We start from the raw sequence: 18,071 nt of genomic DNA, 5'->3' as shown, positions 1-18,071 counted from the left end.
CATAAGTTTTAGAAAGAAAACCACTGCCACAAAATTTTAAAATTCAGAGCACAATTAACTTGAAGAATTAGACATAATATACTTTGTCCAGCACATCACATTTCAAAATTGCAACAAATAATTCTTATTAGTATCTGAATCTTATTACTAATAATTCAGCTCGAAGTTCGTAGTTGACCCTTGCACCATGATTAGATGGAAGAGATCTAACGAGGCCTTAATTTTTTTAGACTAACTCAATGTTGATAATGACAAGTTCATAGCACATGCAAAACAATAATTAGACTAAAGGTTTAATCTCACATTTGCACAATTAATACAAGTATTCACAAAAATCAGCATTAGCATCTTCAAATTTAAAAGCTAAATCACTCAAAATTGCTGACAAATAAATTGAGAGATGAGCATTGGCGAACATGGCCAGAATTGGAGGAGAGACAGAGAGCAAGGAGTTTGGTGAGCAAGAGCTCAAGTTTGGAATTTTACAGAGAGCCAAACGAGCGAGCATTCGGTAAGGAGCTCCTCAACCTTCGCGTCGAACTTCCTTGCCGCCATTGACGATGCTGCCGGTCGTTTCGTCCTTGGCGATAGGAACCTAAATCGCGATATAGATCTGAGAGGAACGAAGAAACGAAGATAGCAATGCGGATATGAGGTGGAGGATGAAAATAGGAACGACGATGCAATCAATTGATGAACGATTGTTGGTGATAACAAGATCTCCAACGGTTATCGGCGATGGAGGGAAGTACTTGAGGTTGTACCGGTGTGGAGTTTCTCTCTTTGGTTCATCACTTAGGGAGTTAGGGTAGGGTGGGAGAATTTTTTTATTGTGATCCCTATTGGCAAGTAATCAAAGAAGATAGAAATAAAATAAAATAAAAATTTAGCGGCAATAATATTAATTGCCGTGAAAGAGAAAAAATAGAGGAAAAACAATTATTTGTACCCATGAACTTTACGAATTCTGACAAAGGTACCTATTAAAGAAGTAAACTAATGTATCCATCAAAAATGGATTCCGTACGACAAAAGTACCGAAATTCTAAATTTATGTTGACTTTTTAATAAAATTTCAAAATTACCCCCATTATTATCTTCAACCCCTCCTCTCTTCTTTCCTAAATCTCAAACACCTCTCAATACCTAAATGTCCCAAATTACCATTTTCCTAACCCTAATCTCAATATCCCTTTTAGCAAATTTTAACCCTCCCTTTATTCTTTTCATCAATTTTACCACCTCTTTCACCAACACCATTATCACTGCCACTGTCACCAACCGTCAACCTCATCTTCCTCCTTCTCCACTGTCACAGCAACAACTTCACTCTAACTTTTAATTTTACTTCTCATCATCACTTCTCCAATCTCAAATCCTATCAACACTGTATTACCGTCATTACCATCACCACCCTTCCTCCATCACTTTCAATACAATGTCAGAAGGAGAAACACCTTTGGATGTTAAAAATTGAAACTTTGGCAAGATCGCTTTGGTGGGGTCGCATGTGAGTAACACAGGATTCTTGCACATGATGGTGGTGATTTGGGAGAGTAAGAAAGTTCAACTTCGTTAATTATATAATAAATTTGTAATTTGTACTGTTCTAAATATAGGACCTTTTTCCATGGGGTCTATGAGTTTGAAGTGGACCTAGGAAGAGTTGAATCGCACCACAGGATCTTGCGCGCTGGATCTCGGTTCAGTCTCACTTCCGGAGCTTCTCTATCTAGCGTTGCGTGGGAACGAATGGATTGCCTGGTTGCATTGTTGTCGTCTTTGTCATCGTCAGCGTAGAAAGATGGCGGCAATGGTGGTTAGTAGAATAGTAGAGAATAGAAGGTGGTTAAGGTAATGGCAATGGAGGTGCTTGAGATTTGTGAAAGAAGAGAGGAGGGGTTGAAGATAATGGTGGGGGTAATTCTGGAATTTTATTAAAAAGTCAACATAAATTTAGGATTTGGGTATTTTTGTCGTACGGAATCCATCTTTGATGGATACAACATTAGTTTCCTTTTGTAATGGGTATTTTTGTCAGCGTTCGTAAAGTTCATGGGTACAAATGGTTGTGTTTCCAAAAATAGAATTAAAAATAGAAAGAGAGTATTAATTTAGTGGCAATAGTAATAATTGCCATTATAAAATCTAGTAACAATGGTGTTCATACCCTAACCCAAATAATAGGCCAGGCCCAACCTGGAAGATTGGCCTCCCACACTTGACCGACTTCCTCAAAGAAGTTGGATTCGGTGCAAGCAGGAAATTAACACTTATCCAAGTGAGTAACTGCCTCCCCAAATCTCTCACTTACTTCTTGAAAAGAGATCCCAACGACCCTAAGATAAAGGGACGGTTATCCACTATCAGAAGTGGAACTACTTTAACGATGATTATTGGCTCATCTCCTATAAATACCCTGACACACTTAGGTACATACAAGTTTCAATACTCTAAAAACCTGCTTAATTCCTTGCTGACTTAGCCATCGAAGTGTCTTGCAGGTTTTACCCCCAATCTCCTCACACACTACTCGGACGGTGGCTCCTTGTCACAAAACAAGTCGGAGATCACCCTCCTTGAATACTTGGGCTTTACATGCCAGCTCAATTATCATCCGGTTTTAGGTAACCCTCGAAACATTGGCGCCGTTGCTGGGGATCTGAAAAGTCAACACTCCATGGCAGATGATCACCTAGAAGATGGACGCACAGCGTCGGAATCAGGCCCTGAATACCAAGACATGGCCAACAACGACCAAGCTCATGTGGGGCCTCTCCCACTATCCGAAGAACAACGCGGAGAAGGTTCCTCATGCGAGCACCAGCACAGAAGGATTCCATCCGAAGTCCGACACCCGGAAGGAAAAGACCAACCTCATTCTACTGACTTTATGGGGCTACTACATGGACATCACGGTTGACTTGCACAACTCGAACAAGAGTTAGAACGACAACGTGAGTCAGAGAGAAATCTGCGCAGGGAAATCGAGCGACGAAGAGAGTTGGAGGAAAAACTCTCTAAACTAGAAGTTGACCTCTGAGGAAAAAGTTCACACGTAGCTCGAGAAGCCTCCCCGATAGGAGGAAAGGATCCTTTCACTGAAGACATCATGCGGGCTAAAATTCCTAGAAACTTTAAAAGCCCTGACATGAATTTGTACGATGGAACTACCGACCCGAAACACCACCTTAGTAATTTCAAAAGTCGTATGTACTTGGCTGAGGCTTCGGACGCCACAAGGTGTAAGTCCTTTCCAACGACCTTGACGAAATCAGCCATGAAATTGTTTGATAGTCTACCCTCTAGGTCGGTCTCCAGCTTCGACGATCTCTCCCGCAAATTTCTCACGCGATTTTCAATCTAAAAAGACAAGGTCAAGCATGCACCTAGCCTACTTGGAGTAAAACAGGAGGTTGGAGATCCCTTGAGACACTACATGGAAAGATTTAATAAAGCATGCTTGGAAATTCAAGACGTACTCACTGAGGCGATAATAATCGGGCTAGTTAATGGACTTCGAGAAGGACCTTTCTTTCGGTCCATATCAAAAGGACACCTGACTACCCTCAACGATGTACAAGAACGAGCTGAAAAGTACATTAATATGGAAGAAAACGCCAGGTTAAGAGAACCAAATTGGCGACTTGGACATCCGTACCAGTCGAAAGAAAAAGAAAGGGAGCCCAAAAAGAAAGAGAAAGTTGGATCTGATAAGCCTAGAAGGTACCACTATACTCTGTTACGAGTTTTCCTTGTGGATGTCTACAAAAAAATCTGTCACACCGAGAAGCTTCCTCCCCCCGCGTCCAATAAAAAATAAAAAGGGTGGAAGCCGTAACGAGTATTATGAGTACCATAAGCTTTATGGACACTCAACAAATGATTGCTACAACCTAAAAAATGTGATAGAAAAGCTGGCCAGAGAAGGTCGGTTAGACCGGTATCTCTTGAAAAGGACGCGCAATCAGGAAAAAAGAAGATGACGAAGACCTCGGAAAGAGAGGTCCTTCCCCACAATCTTCAGATTGACATGTCCACATGATATTTGGGGGATTTGCCAGAGGAGGACTCACTAAGTCGTCTCGAAAGAGACATCTAAAAGAAGTCTATCAAGTCGGGACTGAGGGTCCCGACCTACCAACAATCTCTTTCACCAAAGATGGAGAAGGAGTCGTACTTGGGCACGCCGACCCGGTAGTAATCACTGATTCTTGCCAATGCATACTTACACAGAATCCTGGTAGACCAGGGCAGCTCAGCCGATATATTGTTTAAGCCGGCCTTTGATAAGGTGGGACTTGACAAAAATGAGTTAAAAAACTATTCGGACACTCTTTTCGGATTAGGAGACGCTCCCATTAAGCCACTCGGCTTCATCTCCCTCTACATAACCTTCAGAAAGGGTACGAAGTCTAAAACCTTAAACATTGACTTCATCGTTGTTGACATAACTTCAGCTTATAATGCCCTAATAGGCAGGACAATCCTAAATCGGTTGGGAGCGGTTGTTTCTACCCCTCACCTTTGCATGAGGTTCCCAACACAAGAAGAGATAGCTGCCATCAGTGAAAATCAGAGGTTGGCAAGGAAAGGCTATAATGAAAGCCTGAACCTGAGAGGTAAAGACAAGGAAGTCAACACAATTGAACTCGTAGGAGTCCGAGTAAAAGAAGAATTACGGCCACAATCCGGAGGGAAAATGGAAGAAGTCCAGATCGGGTAAGAAGTCGGAAAGAACACCAACGTAGGAGCTAATCTAAAAGAGGATCTGAAGCAAGAACTCGTAAAGCTCCTACGAGAAAATTTTGATCTCTTTGCATGGAAAGCAGCCGACATGCTCAGGATAGGTGCCGAGCTCATGACGCACAAGTTAGCCGTTTAACCCGTGATGAGTGGATATTTTATACGCTTTTTTACATCATTTTCATATAGTTTTCAATATGTTTTAGTTAAGTTTTATTTTATTTTCATAGGTTTTAGTGTCAAAATCACATTTTTGGATTCTACTTTGAGTTGTGGTTTTTGATGATTTCAGGTATTTTTTGGCTGAAATCGAAGAGTTTTGTCAAAGTCTGATTCAGAGGCAAGGAAAGCGTAGCAGATGCTGTCAAGATCTAACCTCTGTGCACTCAAGCAAGCATTTCTGGAGCTACAGAAGTCCAAATGGAGCGTTCTCAACGGCTATGAAAAGCTAACATCCAAGGCTTTCCAGCAATATGTAATAGTCCATACTTGTCTTTGGAAATGAAGGCCCAAAATTGGCGTTCAACGCTAGCTATCAACCTCATTCCTAGCGCTGGACGCCTAAGAGGGAGCAGCTGGCGTCCAACACCCAAAGAGGAGTCCAGAGAGGGCGTTCAACGCCCTAGGGGGAGTACCAACTCGTGGCTCACCCGCTCAGCCCAAGCACTCACCAAGTGGTCTCCAAAATTGGATTTTTGTACTACAAGCCTAAGCCTATCATATTTCTGTAATTCTTAGTTATTAGGTTATTATATATAGACAAGAGTTCACCCTTGTTAGGAACTTTTTGATCTCTTGGACACTCTACACGTTATACATTACTTTCTGTACAGTATGAGCTACTAAACCTTCTAGGTTAAGGTTAGGAGCTCTGCAGAGTTTCATAGATTAATAAAAGTATTACTGTTATATTTCAATTTCAATTGGTGTGTGACTCTATTCTAAGATGTATTTTCGTTCTTCTCTCTTGTGTGTTTTTATGCATTTCTCACAACAAACAACTTTTATATCCGCTTGACTAAGATCTACAAGGTGTCCATAGCTTGTTCAAGCCGACAATCTCTGTGAGATCGACCCTCACTCACCTGAGGTATTACTTGGACGACCTAGTGCACCTGCTGGTTCAATTGTGCAAGTTGTAATTTCGCGCACCAAGTTTTTGGCGCCATTGACAGGAATTTTTCGAGTTTGACAACTAACGGATTATCTTGTTGCTTAGATTAGGTATTTTTATAGTTTAGTTTTGCTTTTGTTTGAGTCTTTTACTTTCTTTTCAAAAATCTTTTAAAAAATATTTCTTTTCTTTAGTAATCTTTGTCTTTTGTTTGAGTCTCTTGTTCTTGTTTTAGTTAAAGTTTCGAATTTTCTTGCTTTCTTTTCGAAAAAATTTTCAAAAATAGTGTCTTTTGTTTGAGTCTAGTGTCAATCTTTAAGTTTGGTGTCCTTTGTGTGTCCTTTGTTTTCTTTGAATTTTTGAATTGTTCTTGGTTGTTCTTCTTGATCTTCAAGTTGTTCTTGTTTATTTTTTTTGTTTTGATCTTAAAAAGTTTGGTGTCTTTTGGTGTTTGTCTTCTAAATTTTTAGATTCTAGTGTCCTTAGATCTAAAATTTTTATGTTTGGTGTTTTTTTTTGTTATTTTTCTTTTTTCTCATTAAATTCAAAAATAAAGTTTTTTTATATCTTTTTTTTTTCTTTATTTAAAATTTTCAAAAATACCACTTTCCTTTCTTATCTTAATTTAAAAATTTTAAGTTTGATATTTTTTTGTTAGTAAAGTTAAAATTCAATTTTTAAAATAATATCTTTTTAAAATCTTTTCAAATCTTTTCTTTTAATTTGATTCTTTCTTATCTTTTCTTTTAAAATTTAAATTTCAAATCTTTTTAAATTAAAAACCATCTTTTCAATTTTGATTTCAAATCTTTTTAATTTAAAACTTATCTTTCTTAATTTTCTTATCTTATCTTTCTCTTTTTCAATTTTAAAACCTACCTAACTTATCTTATTTTTAATTTAAAACCTTTTCCAAATTCAAATCTCTCTTAATTAGTTACTTGTTTTATCTTATTTTAATTTCAAAAGTTTAATATCTCTTTCCTCTTTTTCAAAATTTTTTAACTAATTCTTCTCTTCTATTTTGGAAAACTTCTTACTTCTTTCTCTCTCTTCTTTTTCGAAAATCACTTCTCAATTTTTAAATCTTTTTAGTTAATTAGCATTTAATTTTTTCCTTAATTTTGAATTAATTGAATAAATAAATAAAATAAAAACAAAAAATATTTTAATTATAGTTTCTCTTTTTGCTTTTTAATTTTCGAATTCTTCTCTCCTTTAATTCGAATTCTTTCTCTCATATCTCTATTTTCATTCTTATTTTCTTCTTCACATCTCACTGGAAGTTCTCTATATTCAAGCATAGAAGCTTTCTTTTTTTTCTGTACTCAGCCTGCAAAGCTAAGGCTAGCCGGAGGGTATATATATACATATAAACATACATAAGTGTTCTCAAAATATCCCAAAATACACTATAATATCAAAATAACTCCTATCTCTCCCTCAACCTCTAAGAGGAGTAGCATACATAAGTTACTTGGAGAGTAAGCTAAACATATATATACATATATACAAATAGAAAACCAAAATACACCCAAGGACTATTTTGCTTCCCAAGATCTAGACGCCTAGCGAGGAGCCCCTCGACCTGCATCTGAAAAACTATAATATGGAATGAGAACCGGAGGTTCTCAGCATGGTAAAAGTGTCACGCATATAATAAATAAGGTCCTGAGAATGCAATAGGCAATCCTAGAACTTCATTATTCAATTATCCAACTTAATTACTAAACAAAAACCATAAATAGGGGCAGGTATTCTAAATCTACCTAACTTACTCAATTTCAATCCACACCTATCACCAAACCATTTCTCCATTTTCTCCATCCTTCCATCATCCATAATGCAACAGGAACAAACAACCAAACAAGTTCAAGCACAAGTAATGAACAAATAATACAAGTAGCAAATATACAAGTAGCAGGTGATATATATCAATTAGGCATTCCCAATTAAAGCATAGCAAACAAAGCACACATATGCATATGATGAATGTCTATCCTACTGGCCGTGAGCTCACGTGTCGGTTATTTTGCCAGAACCCGACACATCTGGTAGCTAACCCAGCCATTGGTCTCAAGGTTGCGCATCTCCAGGAGGATCATAAACGACGGAGAGTGCCTTTTCACATTGAAGGAGTGTACCTTTCCACCTTCTCCTGGAGGATATACGAAGGAGAGTGCCTTTCCACATCGAAGGAGTGTGCCTTTCCACCTTGCAACTAGAAAAGAATGTGGGGGAAACAATACGAAGGAGAGTGCCTTTCCACCTTTCCCACATCTGCATCACGACAAGAGAGAGAACTTCCGTCCTCAACTTGCCATATCGACCTTTTTGGCCACACACAGTCATTCACAAATCTCATCATTTATCATCATCATTTCCTTACATTCGTTCTTTATAGCCATAACAACATGTATTCATTTAGCTTTCACATCTTTCTCTTATAATTCATCACGTTTACCCTTTCCGGGTCCCGACCAAACCATTTATCAAACTCTTCTCAACCTCTTTAATATCGAATAATCTTAAAATCAACCAAACTCTAACATTAAATCAATCACATCACACGAAGATTAAACTTTAACTTCTCAAACCCATGACTACCACTAAGACATCCTCGACACTCTATTTTCTTTTTTGTTTTTAATATAATAAATGAACTCGGAATTGCGCAAACTTTATGTCTAGGCGTTCATCTTGAAATAAGCTTTCTAACAAACCAAAGATCATAATTTTCTGATTTCTCTAGCCTCAGGAATAAAGGAAAACCCGTGACTGCTCTGCAGTGCATAAAACCAGAAAAACAGCAGCATCATGTGATATTCAAAATTCAATATAAAATTCAAGTTAAATCCAATGACTTTAAAAATTAATGTAGTTAAACTTTACTCATCCAGGTTTTTTTCTCAATTGGTTCTGAGTTAATACCATTTTTAATGAAGAAGTTACATTACCTGGAGGTTAAGTAAAAATGAGTCAAAATCTGTTTTAGTAGCCAATAAGCTTAGTACCTTTCAATTTGAATAACTTTTATTACAAAACTCCAATTAAGCTAAATTTTGGTTTGAGAACTCCTAGCTCATCCAGAAACAAGTGTGTCTTGGTTGCAACCCAATTGCTATTCAATTCTAAGAGTTACAAGCATTGGAAGTTGATGCATAGTTTGCTGAAATATGTTTCTTTTTAGCTTTGACCACCAATATTCAAAAATTCACAACTCCCAATCCTCAACTCTTAAAATTCTGAAGTTTTAGAGCAATAAAGCAAGTTAATCAAATTTTATAACAAAATTGGTTTCGCTCCAAAACTCCCGAGAGAACTCGGCACAGGAGGCTTCACTGGAACTTGAGTTGATCCCCTCTCCGGCCGCCTTGGCCGAGATGTTTAGAGCAGCAGTTGCCTTCTTTGCCTTTTTAAAGGCCTTCATGGAGTCATTGTTCTTTGACATCTCTGCAAATAACAGAATCAGCCACAGCAAAGAGTTAAATCACAAGAAAAGGAAGCAAAAATTAAGGAACAAGTGCAGAAACAAGTCAGACAAATACCCAAAACAGTCCGAACCAGGGACGGGTCATTCAAAAATCTTTTTGTGTCAAGATGGGGTGGTTCTCCCCATAAATCCTCAAGAACAACAACAAAGGCACGCTCGACATCGTCAAGCATCTCCCAGGTATAGCGAGACACTCTCACATCCTTCTGCCACTCCAAAGGGAAAGAAGGCTCATCGTTTTCATCAAGAAAAAAGGGACGGGCCCCCTCGACAGCGCGAACTTTAAAGAAGTAATTCTTGAAGTCCTTAAAAGACTCATCATACATAGCAAAAACTTTATGGCCCTGGGCGGACCTGAAAGAAACCCATGAAGCTTTCTTTTTTGAAGAACGGCCAAGCTTGGCGGAAACAAACAAATAAAGGAAAAGAGTCTGAGAAGGTGTTACACCTAATTCTTGACAAAGTAGCTGAAAAATTTTGATAAAATCCCAGGAATTTGGATGAAGCTGGGATGGGGCAATATTACACGACCACAACAAGTCGGTCTCAAAAGAAGTAAAAGGAAAAGTAATGTCCAACTGACTGAAGAAGTATTCATAAGCGTAGAAGAAGGGACGCTCCCCCTCGATGGAGGTCGGAAAACAAACTCTCTCATCAGGATCAGGAACAACAAGCTCATAATCCCCCTCTCGAGCACTGTTACCACAAATCCTATGGCGCTTCCTCAGCTCTACGCAAAATTCAGCATCCACAACAGAAACACACATCAAGACAAGGGAGTCCAGCCAATCGGACATCCCCTTGGGAACTCTGGAAGACATCTCTACAATGTTATTGCGAGAAGACATGAGGCCAACTAATCCTACAAATAAGAAAAGAAGATGGGATTACTAAAAAACATCTCGGACAAGGGATAAAACAACTCGATCAATACTATGCAAGTGAATAAACAGAAAAGGAAAACCCCAAGACTCAAAACCAAAGTCCTGGGGCATCCTTTGGAGGCAGTAACAAAGCAAGATTTTCAGGAAAAATCTACTTCTCGCACCCCAGCATCTCTCAAACAAGAAAAGAAGACTTCAAATAGCAAGCATTTTCCATCAAAGTAAAACACAAAAAGTCATCAAAATCACTGCCTTACAGTCTAAACCAGCAAAAATCATCCCTAAACATCAAGCACGCCAAACAGAAACCATTAAAGATGTAACCTTTTTCAGAATCAGACAAAAGCAACCTTCAAATAAAGTGAGGAACATATGCGGATTTTTCTGGGTATCGGTATCAGAACAAAAACAACAAGAACATGCAAAGCCCTAAAAGCATTAAGCAAAAGCAAAAAGGATCATGCAGAAGATGAAGAAACTCTCAGAACGCACATTTCAGCAACAATAGGGCACAACGAAAACAGAAAGATCCAAACTTTCTCTAAAGGTGGATCAAAATCAAAACCTCATCACAAAGCCAAAAACAACGAGAAAACACGAAATGGGACTAACCTGGAGACGAAAGAAGCTTCGAGGAGAAAATGGAGGCGCAGAAATGAAAGCTGCCCAGAAAATCGCCAAGCGACGCCGCAACGCAAGAAAGCAGAAGCGCAAACGAAAGACAGAGAGCGAAGAGAGCAGAGAAAGAAGTTGCGAAGAGGTTACGAAGAAAGCAAAAAAAAGAGAAAACGTTTCTGAGTTTTCAAAATTAAAAATAAAGAGCCAAAGGGAAATGGGTAATTAATGCTAATTAATGAAAGAGTTAAACCCTCGCACGTTCCCAAAGCGCTGATATAAAAGCGCGCGCTTTTAGAGGAAACGTTCTGCATTCAAAAGCTGCTACAAAGGGAATCGACAAAATGCTTGAGTTTGGCTTCACTAGAGAAGGACCAAAGTCAAGAACTCGACCTCAAAAAGAAGACCGAGCTCAAGCAGGGGCACTGTTCATACCATGGGTCGAGCTGACCGAGCCGAGATGTTCAGTAGCAAAGCGACCGACCTCTTTAGGTCAAGCGGACCGACTTCTTTACGAAGAAGTCGGCCAAAACGACAGGAAAAGCCCAAAGAAGGGCCCAACTCAAGGAATACGACCCAGATCCAAAGGTAGCCCAAGCCAATTGAAATAAGGGCGGTTCCATGGAAGATAAGGTGACCTCAACAAGAGATAAGATAAGATAAAGATAACTAACTTATCTTATCCAAAGAAGGTCACATCTCACCATTATAAATACACTAGAGCACCCAGGTATAACTCATACTCTGATTCTACATAAAACCTGCTTAATACCCTTGCTAACTTAAGCATCGGAGTCCCTTGCAGGTACCTCCCACCCTTCGGTGACAAAGGATCAGCAGCACTCTCAGTCCAACAAGTCGGACGCACCAGCTCCGGCCGCTATCCACCTGCCGGACACGTCGGCTCCGACCAGTACAGAAGATCTCGACCGAGATCGACCTACAGTTTCAGGTAACCCTCGGAACAGTAACTTCTCAAATAAATGGAGAGTATCAGGCGAAAGATTCCAATATGAAAATGTACTTGGAAAAAACACTTGAGCATCTTTGGCAATTTTGAGTTACCGAGGTCAGGCGTATAAGCCGGGAGCACAACAGTAGAGCTGATGCTCTCTCTAAGTTAGCAAGTACCAAATCAGGAGGAAATAACAGAAGCCTGATACAAGAAACTCTCCAGGAGCCCTCTATCACAAAAATCGACAACAAGATGGATGTCCTGCCTATCTTCGGCCTAGATCTCGGATGGATGACCCCCTGATCGAATATTTAAAATTCGACATCCTACCCGAGGAAGAGAAAGAAGGTAAGAAAATTCGGAGGGAAGCATAGAACTACACTTTGGTACGGAGCGTCCTCTATAAAAGGGGGATATCTACACCATTGCTAAAGTGCATTCCGAATTCCAAGACGGGAGAAGTCCTGGAAGAGGTGCACAATGGTATTTATGGAAATCATCTCGGAGCAAGGTCCCTAGCAAAGAAGGTGATCTTAGCTGGGTTCTTCTGGCCAACTCTGCAAAAGGACGCTACCGACTTCGTTAGAAAGTGCCAACCTTGCCAGATGCATGCCAATTTTCACGTCGCTCCCCAAGAAGAGCTTATTAATATAACTTCTCCATGGCCTTTCGCAAAATGGGGACTGGATCTAGTCGGACCTTTCCCCCAAGCACCTGGACAAGTAAAATACCTTATTGTAGAAGTGGATTATTTCACCAAATGGATAGAAGTAGAGCCATTAGCTACTATTACGGCACAAAGAAGTCAAAAGTTCCTATACAAAAATATCATTACTCGATTTGGATTTCCTCACTCCATTACTACAGATAATGGTACCCAATTCACCAATTCTACATTCAGAAGCCTAGTGGCCAGCATGAAAATTAAGCACCAATTCACATCGGTAGAGCATCTCCAAGCCAATGGGCAGGCTGAAGCTGCCAATGAGGTTATATTGGAAGGGTTAAAAAAGAGGCTGCAGGATGCAAAATGGGCATGGGCTGAAGAACTTTCTCAGGTATTATGGGCATACAGATTGACACCTCATTCAACCATTGGAGAAATACCTTTCCAACTTGCTTATGACATAGAAGCCATGATTCTTGTTGAGATAAATAAGCAAAGTTTAAGGGTGAGATTTTATAACGAGGTTGGAGACGTCCAAGCCCACAAAGAAGAACTCGAACTACTTCCAGAGGTCCGAGAGCAAGCCCAAATAAGAGAAAGAGCGTTAAAGCAAACGATGACGAATAGATACAATCAAAAGGTCATTCGAAAGAGCTCCACCACCAACGACTTAGTCCTGATATGAAATGACATCGGAGTGAACAAGTCGGGCGAGAGAAAACTTGCTGCAAACTGGAGGGGACCTTACAAGATAGTTGAAGTCTTGGGAAAAGGCTATTACAAAGTGGCTGACCTAAATGGATCCGAGCTCCCCCGGTCGTGGCACGGTTGCAACATGAAAAGGTATTATAGCTAGAAGAGAACCTTGCTCTCTGGTGTACTCTTTTTTCCGACTTCATGGTTTTTTCCCAAAGAGGATTTTTCTGAAGGGGGTTTTAATGAGGCATCAAAGCGAGGGCTAGGGGCAAGAGAAATTTTAGTCCCTTAGTAGCCAAAGCATCCTTGTAAAGTTATATTTCGTTAATGATTACATTTATTCTTCTTTGAAAGTTCCATTATTATTTCCACGATACGCCCCAACTTAAGCTCGAAAAAGCACGAAAATCTGTTGCTCGACCTAAATGGTCGGTAAGATGATGTGACGAGGTACAAGTCGGTGTAAAGAGGTTGTAAAAAGATGATCATAACAACTTGGCATTACAAGGCAAGTGATTTATAAGTCGGAAAGCCCCCAAGCAGAACAAAATGCATCGCAAAAATAACCTAAGTTATGAAAACGATTCAATAGGCAAAGCGAAATTAGACGTGAGTGATTAAAGTAATGGAAAACGAAAAATGCGAAAGTCCCTTAAGGGATAGAGGGTAAAGGTTCTCATAAAGACCTTGCCAAGATAAAGATTACTCAACAAGAAGTTTTCTTAAAACACTACTGAACAGCAAAGGTTTTTCGCAAAAGCCTCCTAAAACTAAAAATAAAAGCCTTATCAAACAGCAAAAGAAAAATTTCATCGCATAAACAAAAACGGCTACTTTGTTAAGGATCCTATTTAAAAAGGACCAAAGAGTGGTAGTTTTTAAAGATCCTATTAAAAAGGATCGAAAGTCAAGAGCCCTACTTAAACAAAAATATAAAAAAATAAATAAATTGTTCATGAAAGGACCCACAAACCGGGCCTTAAAAAGAGTACTAACAAGGGCCAATTAAAGGGTTCGAGTCATCGCCAGGAGAGGAGATCGGCTCGGCTGTAGGAGTCGAGGGGATCGGAGGAATCTCTTCGGCATCAGAAGCTGGAACCACCTCGGGAGCTGTAGAAGAACTCGGCAGTTCGACTTCACGAGGGGGGATTCAATTATGTGTTGCCCCGCCGTCTTCAGCTCGGAGTCAGTCTTAGGACGGGGAGGAGAAACTATCTTTCCATTGATGATAATCTTGTCAGTATGAAGAGGTGATAGGTCCAAGTCGGGAGTAATAACTCTGACATGTTCCTTCAACACCCTGAACACCTCTTCAGTGCCCTCAACAATGGAGTCCTCCAAGTCCTGGTAACCCTCCCAGAGCAGCTCCAAGTCTTTTTTCAAATTAAGATTGGCTGAAAAGACCCTGACATAGTCCTGCTTAGCCTTTTCCTTCAACTCCTCAGCCATTGCATAACAAGCCAGTAACTGCTTCTCTTTTTCCCGGGCTTGGGAAAGTTCTTCCTTCAGCTGGGCATTCTCCTCCTGTAACCTCTTCTCATCTTCTTGATACATAGCAATTTGCTCTTGAAGATTCTCCAAAGAATGCTGGGTAGCCCTCAAAGGATTTTTTTCCAGAACATCAAGAAGAGAGGTACAGACCCTGACATTCCGAATTCCTCCTTGAATTAAAACTTGAGATGATTTCGGATAGCAGCATCATCAATAGCAATTTGAATATATGGAAGGATGTGCTTCCTAGTAAACTTCACCCCGTCAAAACCGGTGTCCCCGACGTTAGAGGCACTGGCTTCTGAGGTCTTGCATTTTTTCTTTTTAGATTCCTAAGGAGGAAAGAACTGGGGGGAGGGGGGTAGGGGCAGGAGGAGGAGAGGAGTAGTAGGAATTGGATTTACCAAAATTGGCTGAGAAGAAGAAGTTCCCAAACCTGAGCTTTGAGAAGGAGGAGTGGCAGAGGTCCCAACCTCTTATGCAGCAGCTCGGGTACGAGCATTCCTCTTGGCTGCCTGCACCTTTTGGTAAGCTTTCGACCCGCTTTTCATTTATTCTGAAAAGATAAGTAAAAATAATTAGCACACAAGTCGGAAGTAAGCAAATTTTCCAACAAAATCAAAAATAAAAACTACCTAGCTCGGTCCTGACATAGCTCAGAGATCCAAGAAGAAATTTCTTGGTGTCCAGGTTGGGAGCCCGTCCCCAAGCCTCTCGAAAAAACTCTACCACAACCTCCTCTACCTCGTCCAAATCTACCAGGTTATATTTCTCTACAGGGGAGGCTTCGACCCAGTATAGAGGAAATCAGTGTTCATTGCTTTCATTTAGAAAAAAGGGGTGATGGCCTTCAACGGCTTGAACTTTGAAGAAGAAATTTTTGAAGTCGTGAAAAGACTCGTCAAAAATAGAAAAAACTTTCCAGTTTTGAATGGCTCGAAAGGACACCCATTGTTGTTTGTTTTGTTTATTCAAAGCACTAAAGGGTTTTGTTAAGTGAAAAAGATAGAAAAATATCTTTAATGACATCAGGAAGTCGAGTTCTTGGCTGACAAGCGGGTAAATTTTGAGAAAACCCCAGGAATTGGGATAGAGTTGGGTAGGAGCTACCCTACAATGGGACAATACCTCCATTTCAAAGTCAGAGAAGGGGAAGGTAACACCTAAGCGAGTAAATAGGCAATCATACATAAAAACAAAGTGGGGGTCAGAGTCATTAGACCTCCCACAACAAACTTTGTCCTCAGGGTCTAGGACCACTAACTCGTATTTGGGTTCATCAGCATCAAGACTACATATCCTATGGTGTTTTTTGAGTTCGGTTATAAAAATATCATCTACTATTGGGTATTCAGAAAGGACAGAAGCATCTACCTATTTTAACAAAGCCTCAATAATTCGGAAAGACATTTTCAAAAATGGAAAAATATATATACCTACATTTGCACAAAGAAAAAGAAAATCATCAAAAACAGAGTTGAACCAAAGGCAGGAACCAAGCAAGCAATCACAAAGAATCTATCTTTCATTAAAGAAAGGTGCAAAAATTCCCAAAAACCCTTATCGCAAGCCAAGATGCACACACAACTAACACTAAACATGAAAGCAGAGGAAAATGCTGTAAAAACGGAGAAGCAGTGAAGAACTAAGCTTTTTGAAAAAAGTCAAGAAAGGGGAGTCCCAACGAATGGCAGGGCAAGCATTGTGAAGCACTAACAATGGAAGCCAAATGGTTTGAGTGAGGAAAGAAAGCGCGAAAGAACAAAAAAGATAGTTCGAAGAGAAGGCGAAAGAAAAGAAAGAGAAAGGAGGGAAAGGTATTTATAAGATACCAGGGGCATTATTGTAAAATAGCTCATTAAAGAGAGGCGACATTACCAATGTAACCGCTCTCCACGTGTAAATGCGAAAAGCCAAAAGGACGTGACAGTTGATAATTTGAAATCACGTAGGTTTTAAAACCGAAATCACGTCGGTTTTCCAACTTGAAAGGAGAATATCGACCTAAGTATCCCCGAGTTCAACCAATGCTCGAGTCCAACTCATAGTAAAGAGATCGAACTCGAGTAGGGACACTGTTCATACCCTAACCCAAATAATAGGCTAGGCCCAACCCAGTCAAAAGGCACAACCTAGAAGATTGGCCTCCCACACTTGACCGACTTCCTCAAAGAAGTCGGATTCGGCGCAAGCAGGAAATTAACACTTATCCAAGTGAGTAACTACCTCTCCAAATCTCTCCCCCACGTCTAGAAAAGAGATCCCAACAACTCTAAGATAAAAGGACGGTTACCCACCATCAGAAGTGGAACTATTTCAACGGCAGTTATTGGCTCATCTCCTATAAATACCCTGACACACTCAGGTAAATACAAGTTCCAATACTCTAAAAACTTGCTTAATCTCTTACTGACCTAGGTCTCGGAGTGTCTTGCAGGTACCACCCCCATCTGCTCACACACTACTCGGACGGTGACTCCTTGTCGTAGAACAAGTCGGAGATCACCCTCCTTGAATTCTTGGGCTTTACACACCAGCCCAGTTATCATCCGGTTTCAGATAACTTTCGAAACAAATGACAAATGTATAATTACCACTAAAACATAATTTAAACAAAATTAATAATAACCATTGTGTTATGACCACTAAAAATTTGTCGATAAAACCAATTTTTCTTGTAGTGAGAGTGCTGGGATATTCCTAGCTCTTGGAAACATTGCCTTTGCATATGCATTTTCTACTCTTCTCGTTGAAATTCAGGTACATCTTTTTTAATTTATTCTCCGTTTTTAAAATAAAGGTAGTTTTTTTACTGATTCTTAATAAACTAAAAATTTAATATATTTACGTGAAATTACATCTAAATATATTAATATGATGTTTGTTTACGAAGAGAAGGATAATTTCAAAAGAATATTTAAAACGAAAGAGAATTAGTTTTGCCATGCAAAATTTATGGTTTTTAAAAATATTGTTAATTATTTATTATATATTTGTATATATTTACATATATTATTTTATATATTTTTTAATAAAATAATTAATTATTAAAATAATTATACTTATCATAATAAAATAATTAAATCTATAATAAATGTTTCGAGGGTTACTTGAAACGAAATTACTTTTGGGTCTGAACGTGAGGTCTAGACTCCTGTTAGGGCAACGTCCGACTTCTGTTGATGCCGAGGTGCCATTGTCCGAGTTTCTCATGAGGAAGTGGGGGTAGTATCTACAAGGGACTTCGATACCTAAGTTAGCAAGAGTTTAAAGTAGGTTTTTTAGTAGATTGGATTCTGAATGTACCTGAAGTTATCAGTGTATTTATAGTGGAAAAGATAACCACATTTTAGAGTAGTTCTAGAGAAATTGTTTAGATCTCCCTTCTAGATGAATAGGAGATATCTTAG

At 39.4% G+C, this 18,071-nt stretch overlaps 1 protein-coding gene and 1 long non-coding RNA gene across 2 annotated transcripts in view; both read left to right on the top strand.

Moving 5' to 3' along the window:
- The window catches only part of LOC110265391, a 28,225-nt gene extending 12,680 nt beyond the window's left edge, over nucleotides 1–15,545 (top strand). Inside the window, exons 3-4 of the mRNA XM_021108370.1 lie at nucleotides 2,709–2,715; nucleotides 15,352–15,545. Coding sequence (XP_020964029.1) covers nucleotides 2,709–2,715; nucleotides 15,352–15,530 — 186 coding nt within the window. The 3' untranslated portion in view covers nucleotides 15,531–15,545. The remainder of the gene's footprint in view (nucleotides 1–2,708; nucleotides 2,716–15,351) is intronic.
- Nucleotides 7,873–9,067, top strand: LOC110266126. The gene is made up of 2 exons (XR_002353101.1): nucleotides 7,873–8,760; nucleotides 8,951–9,067. It is a non-coding gene; the product is annotated as an uncharacterized LOC110266126 (long non-coding RNA).

This window comes from Arachis ipaensis, chromosome B08 (assembly GCF_000816755.2).
Source record: "Arachis ipaensis cultivar K30076 chromosome B08, Araip1.1, whole genome shotgun sequence".
Taxonomy (NCBI): Eukaryota; Viridiplantae; Streptophyta; class Magnoliopsida; order Fabales; family Fabaceae; genus Arachis; species Arachis ipaensis.
Note: the sequence above shows the minus strand (reverse complement) of the source record. Positions and strands in the feature narration are given on the sequence as shown.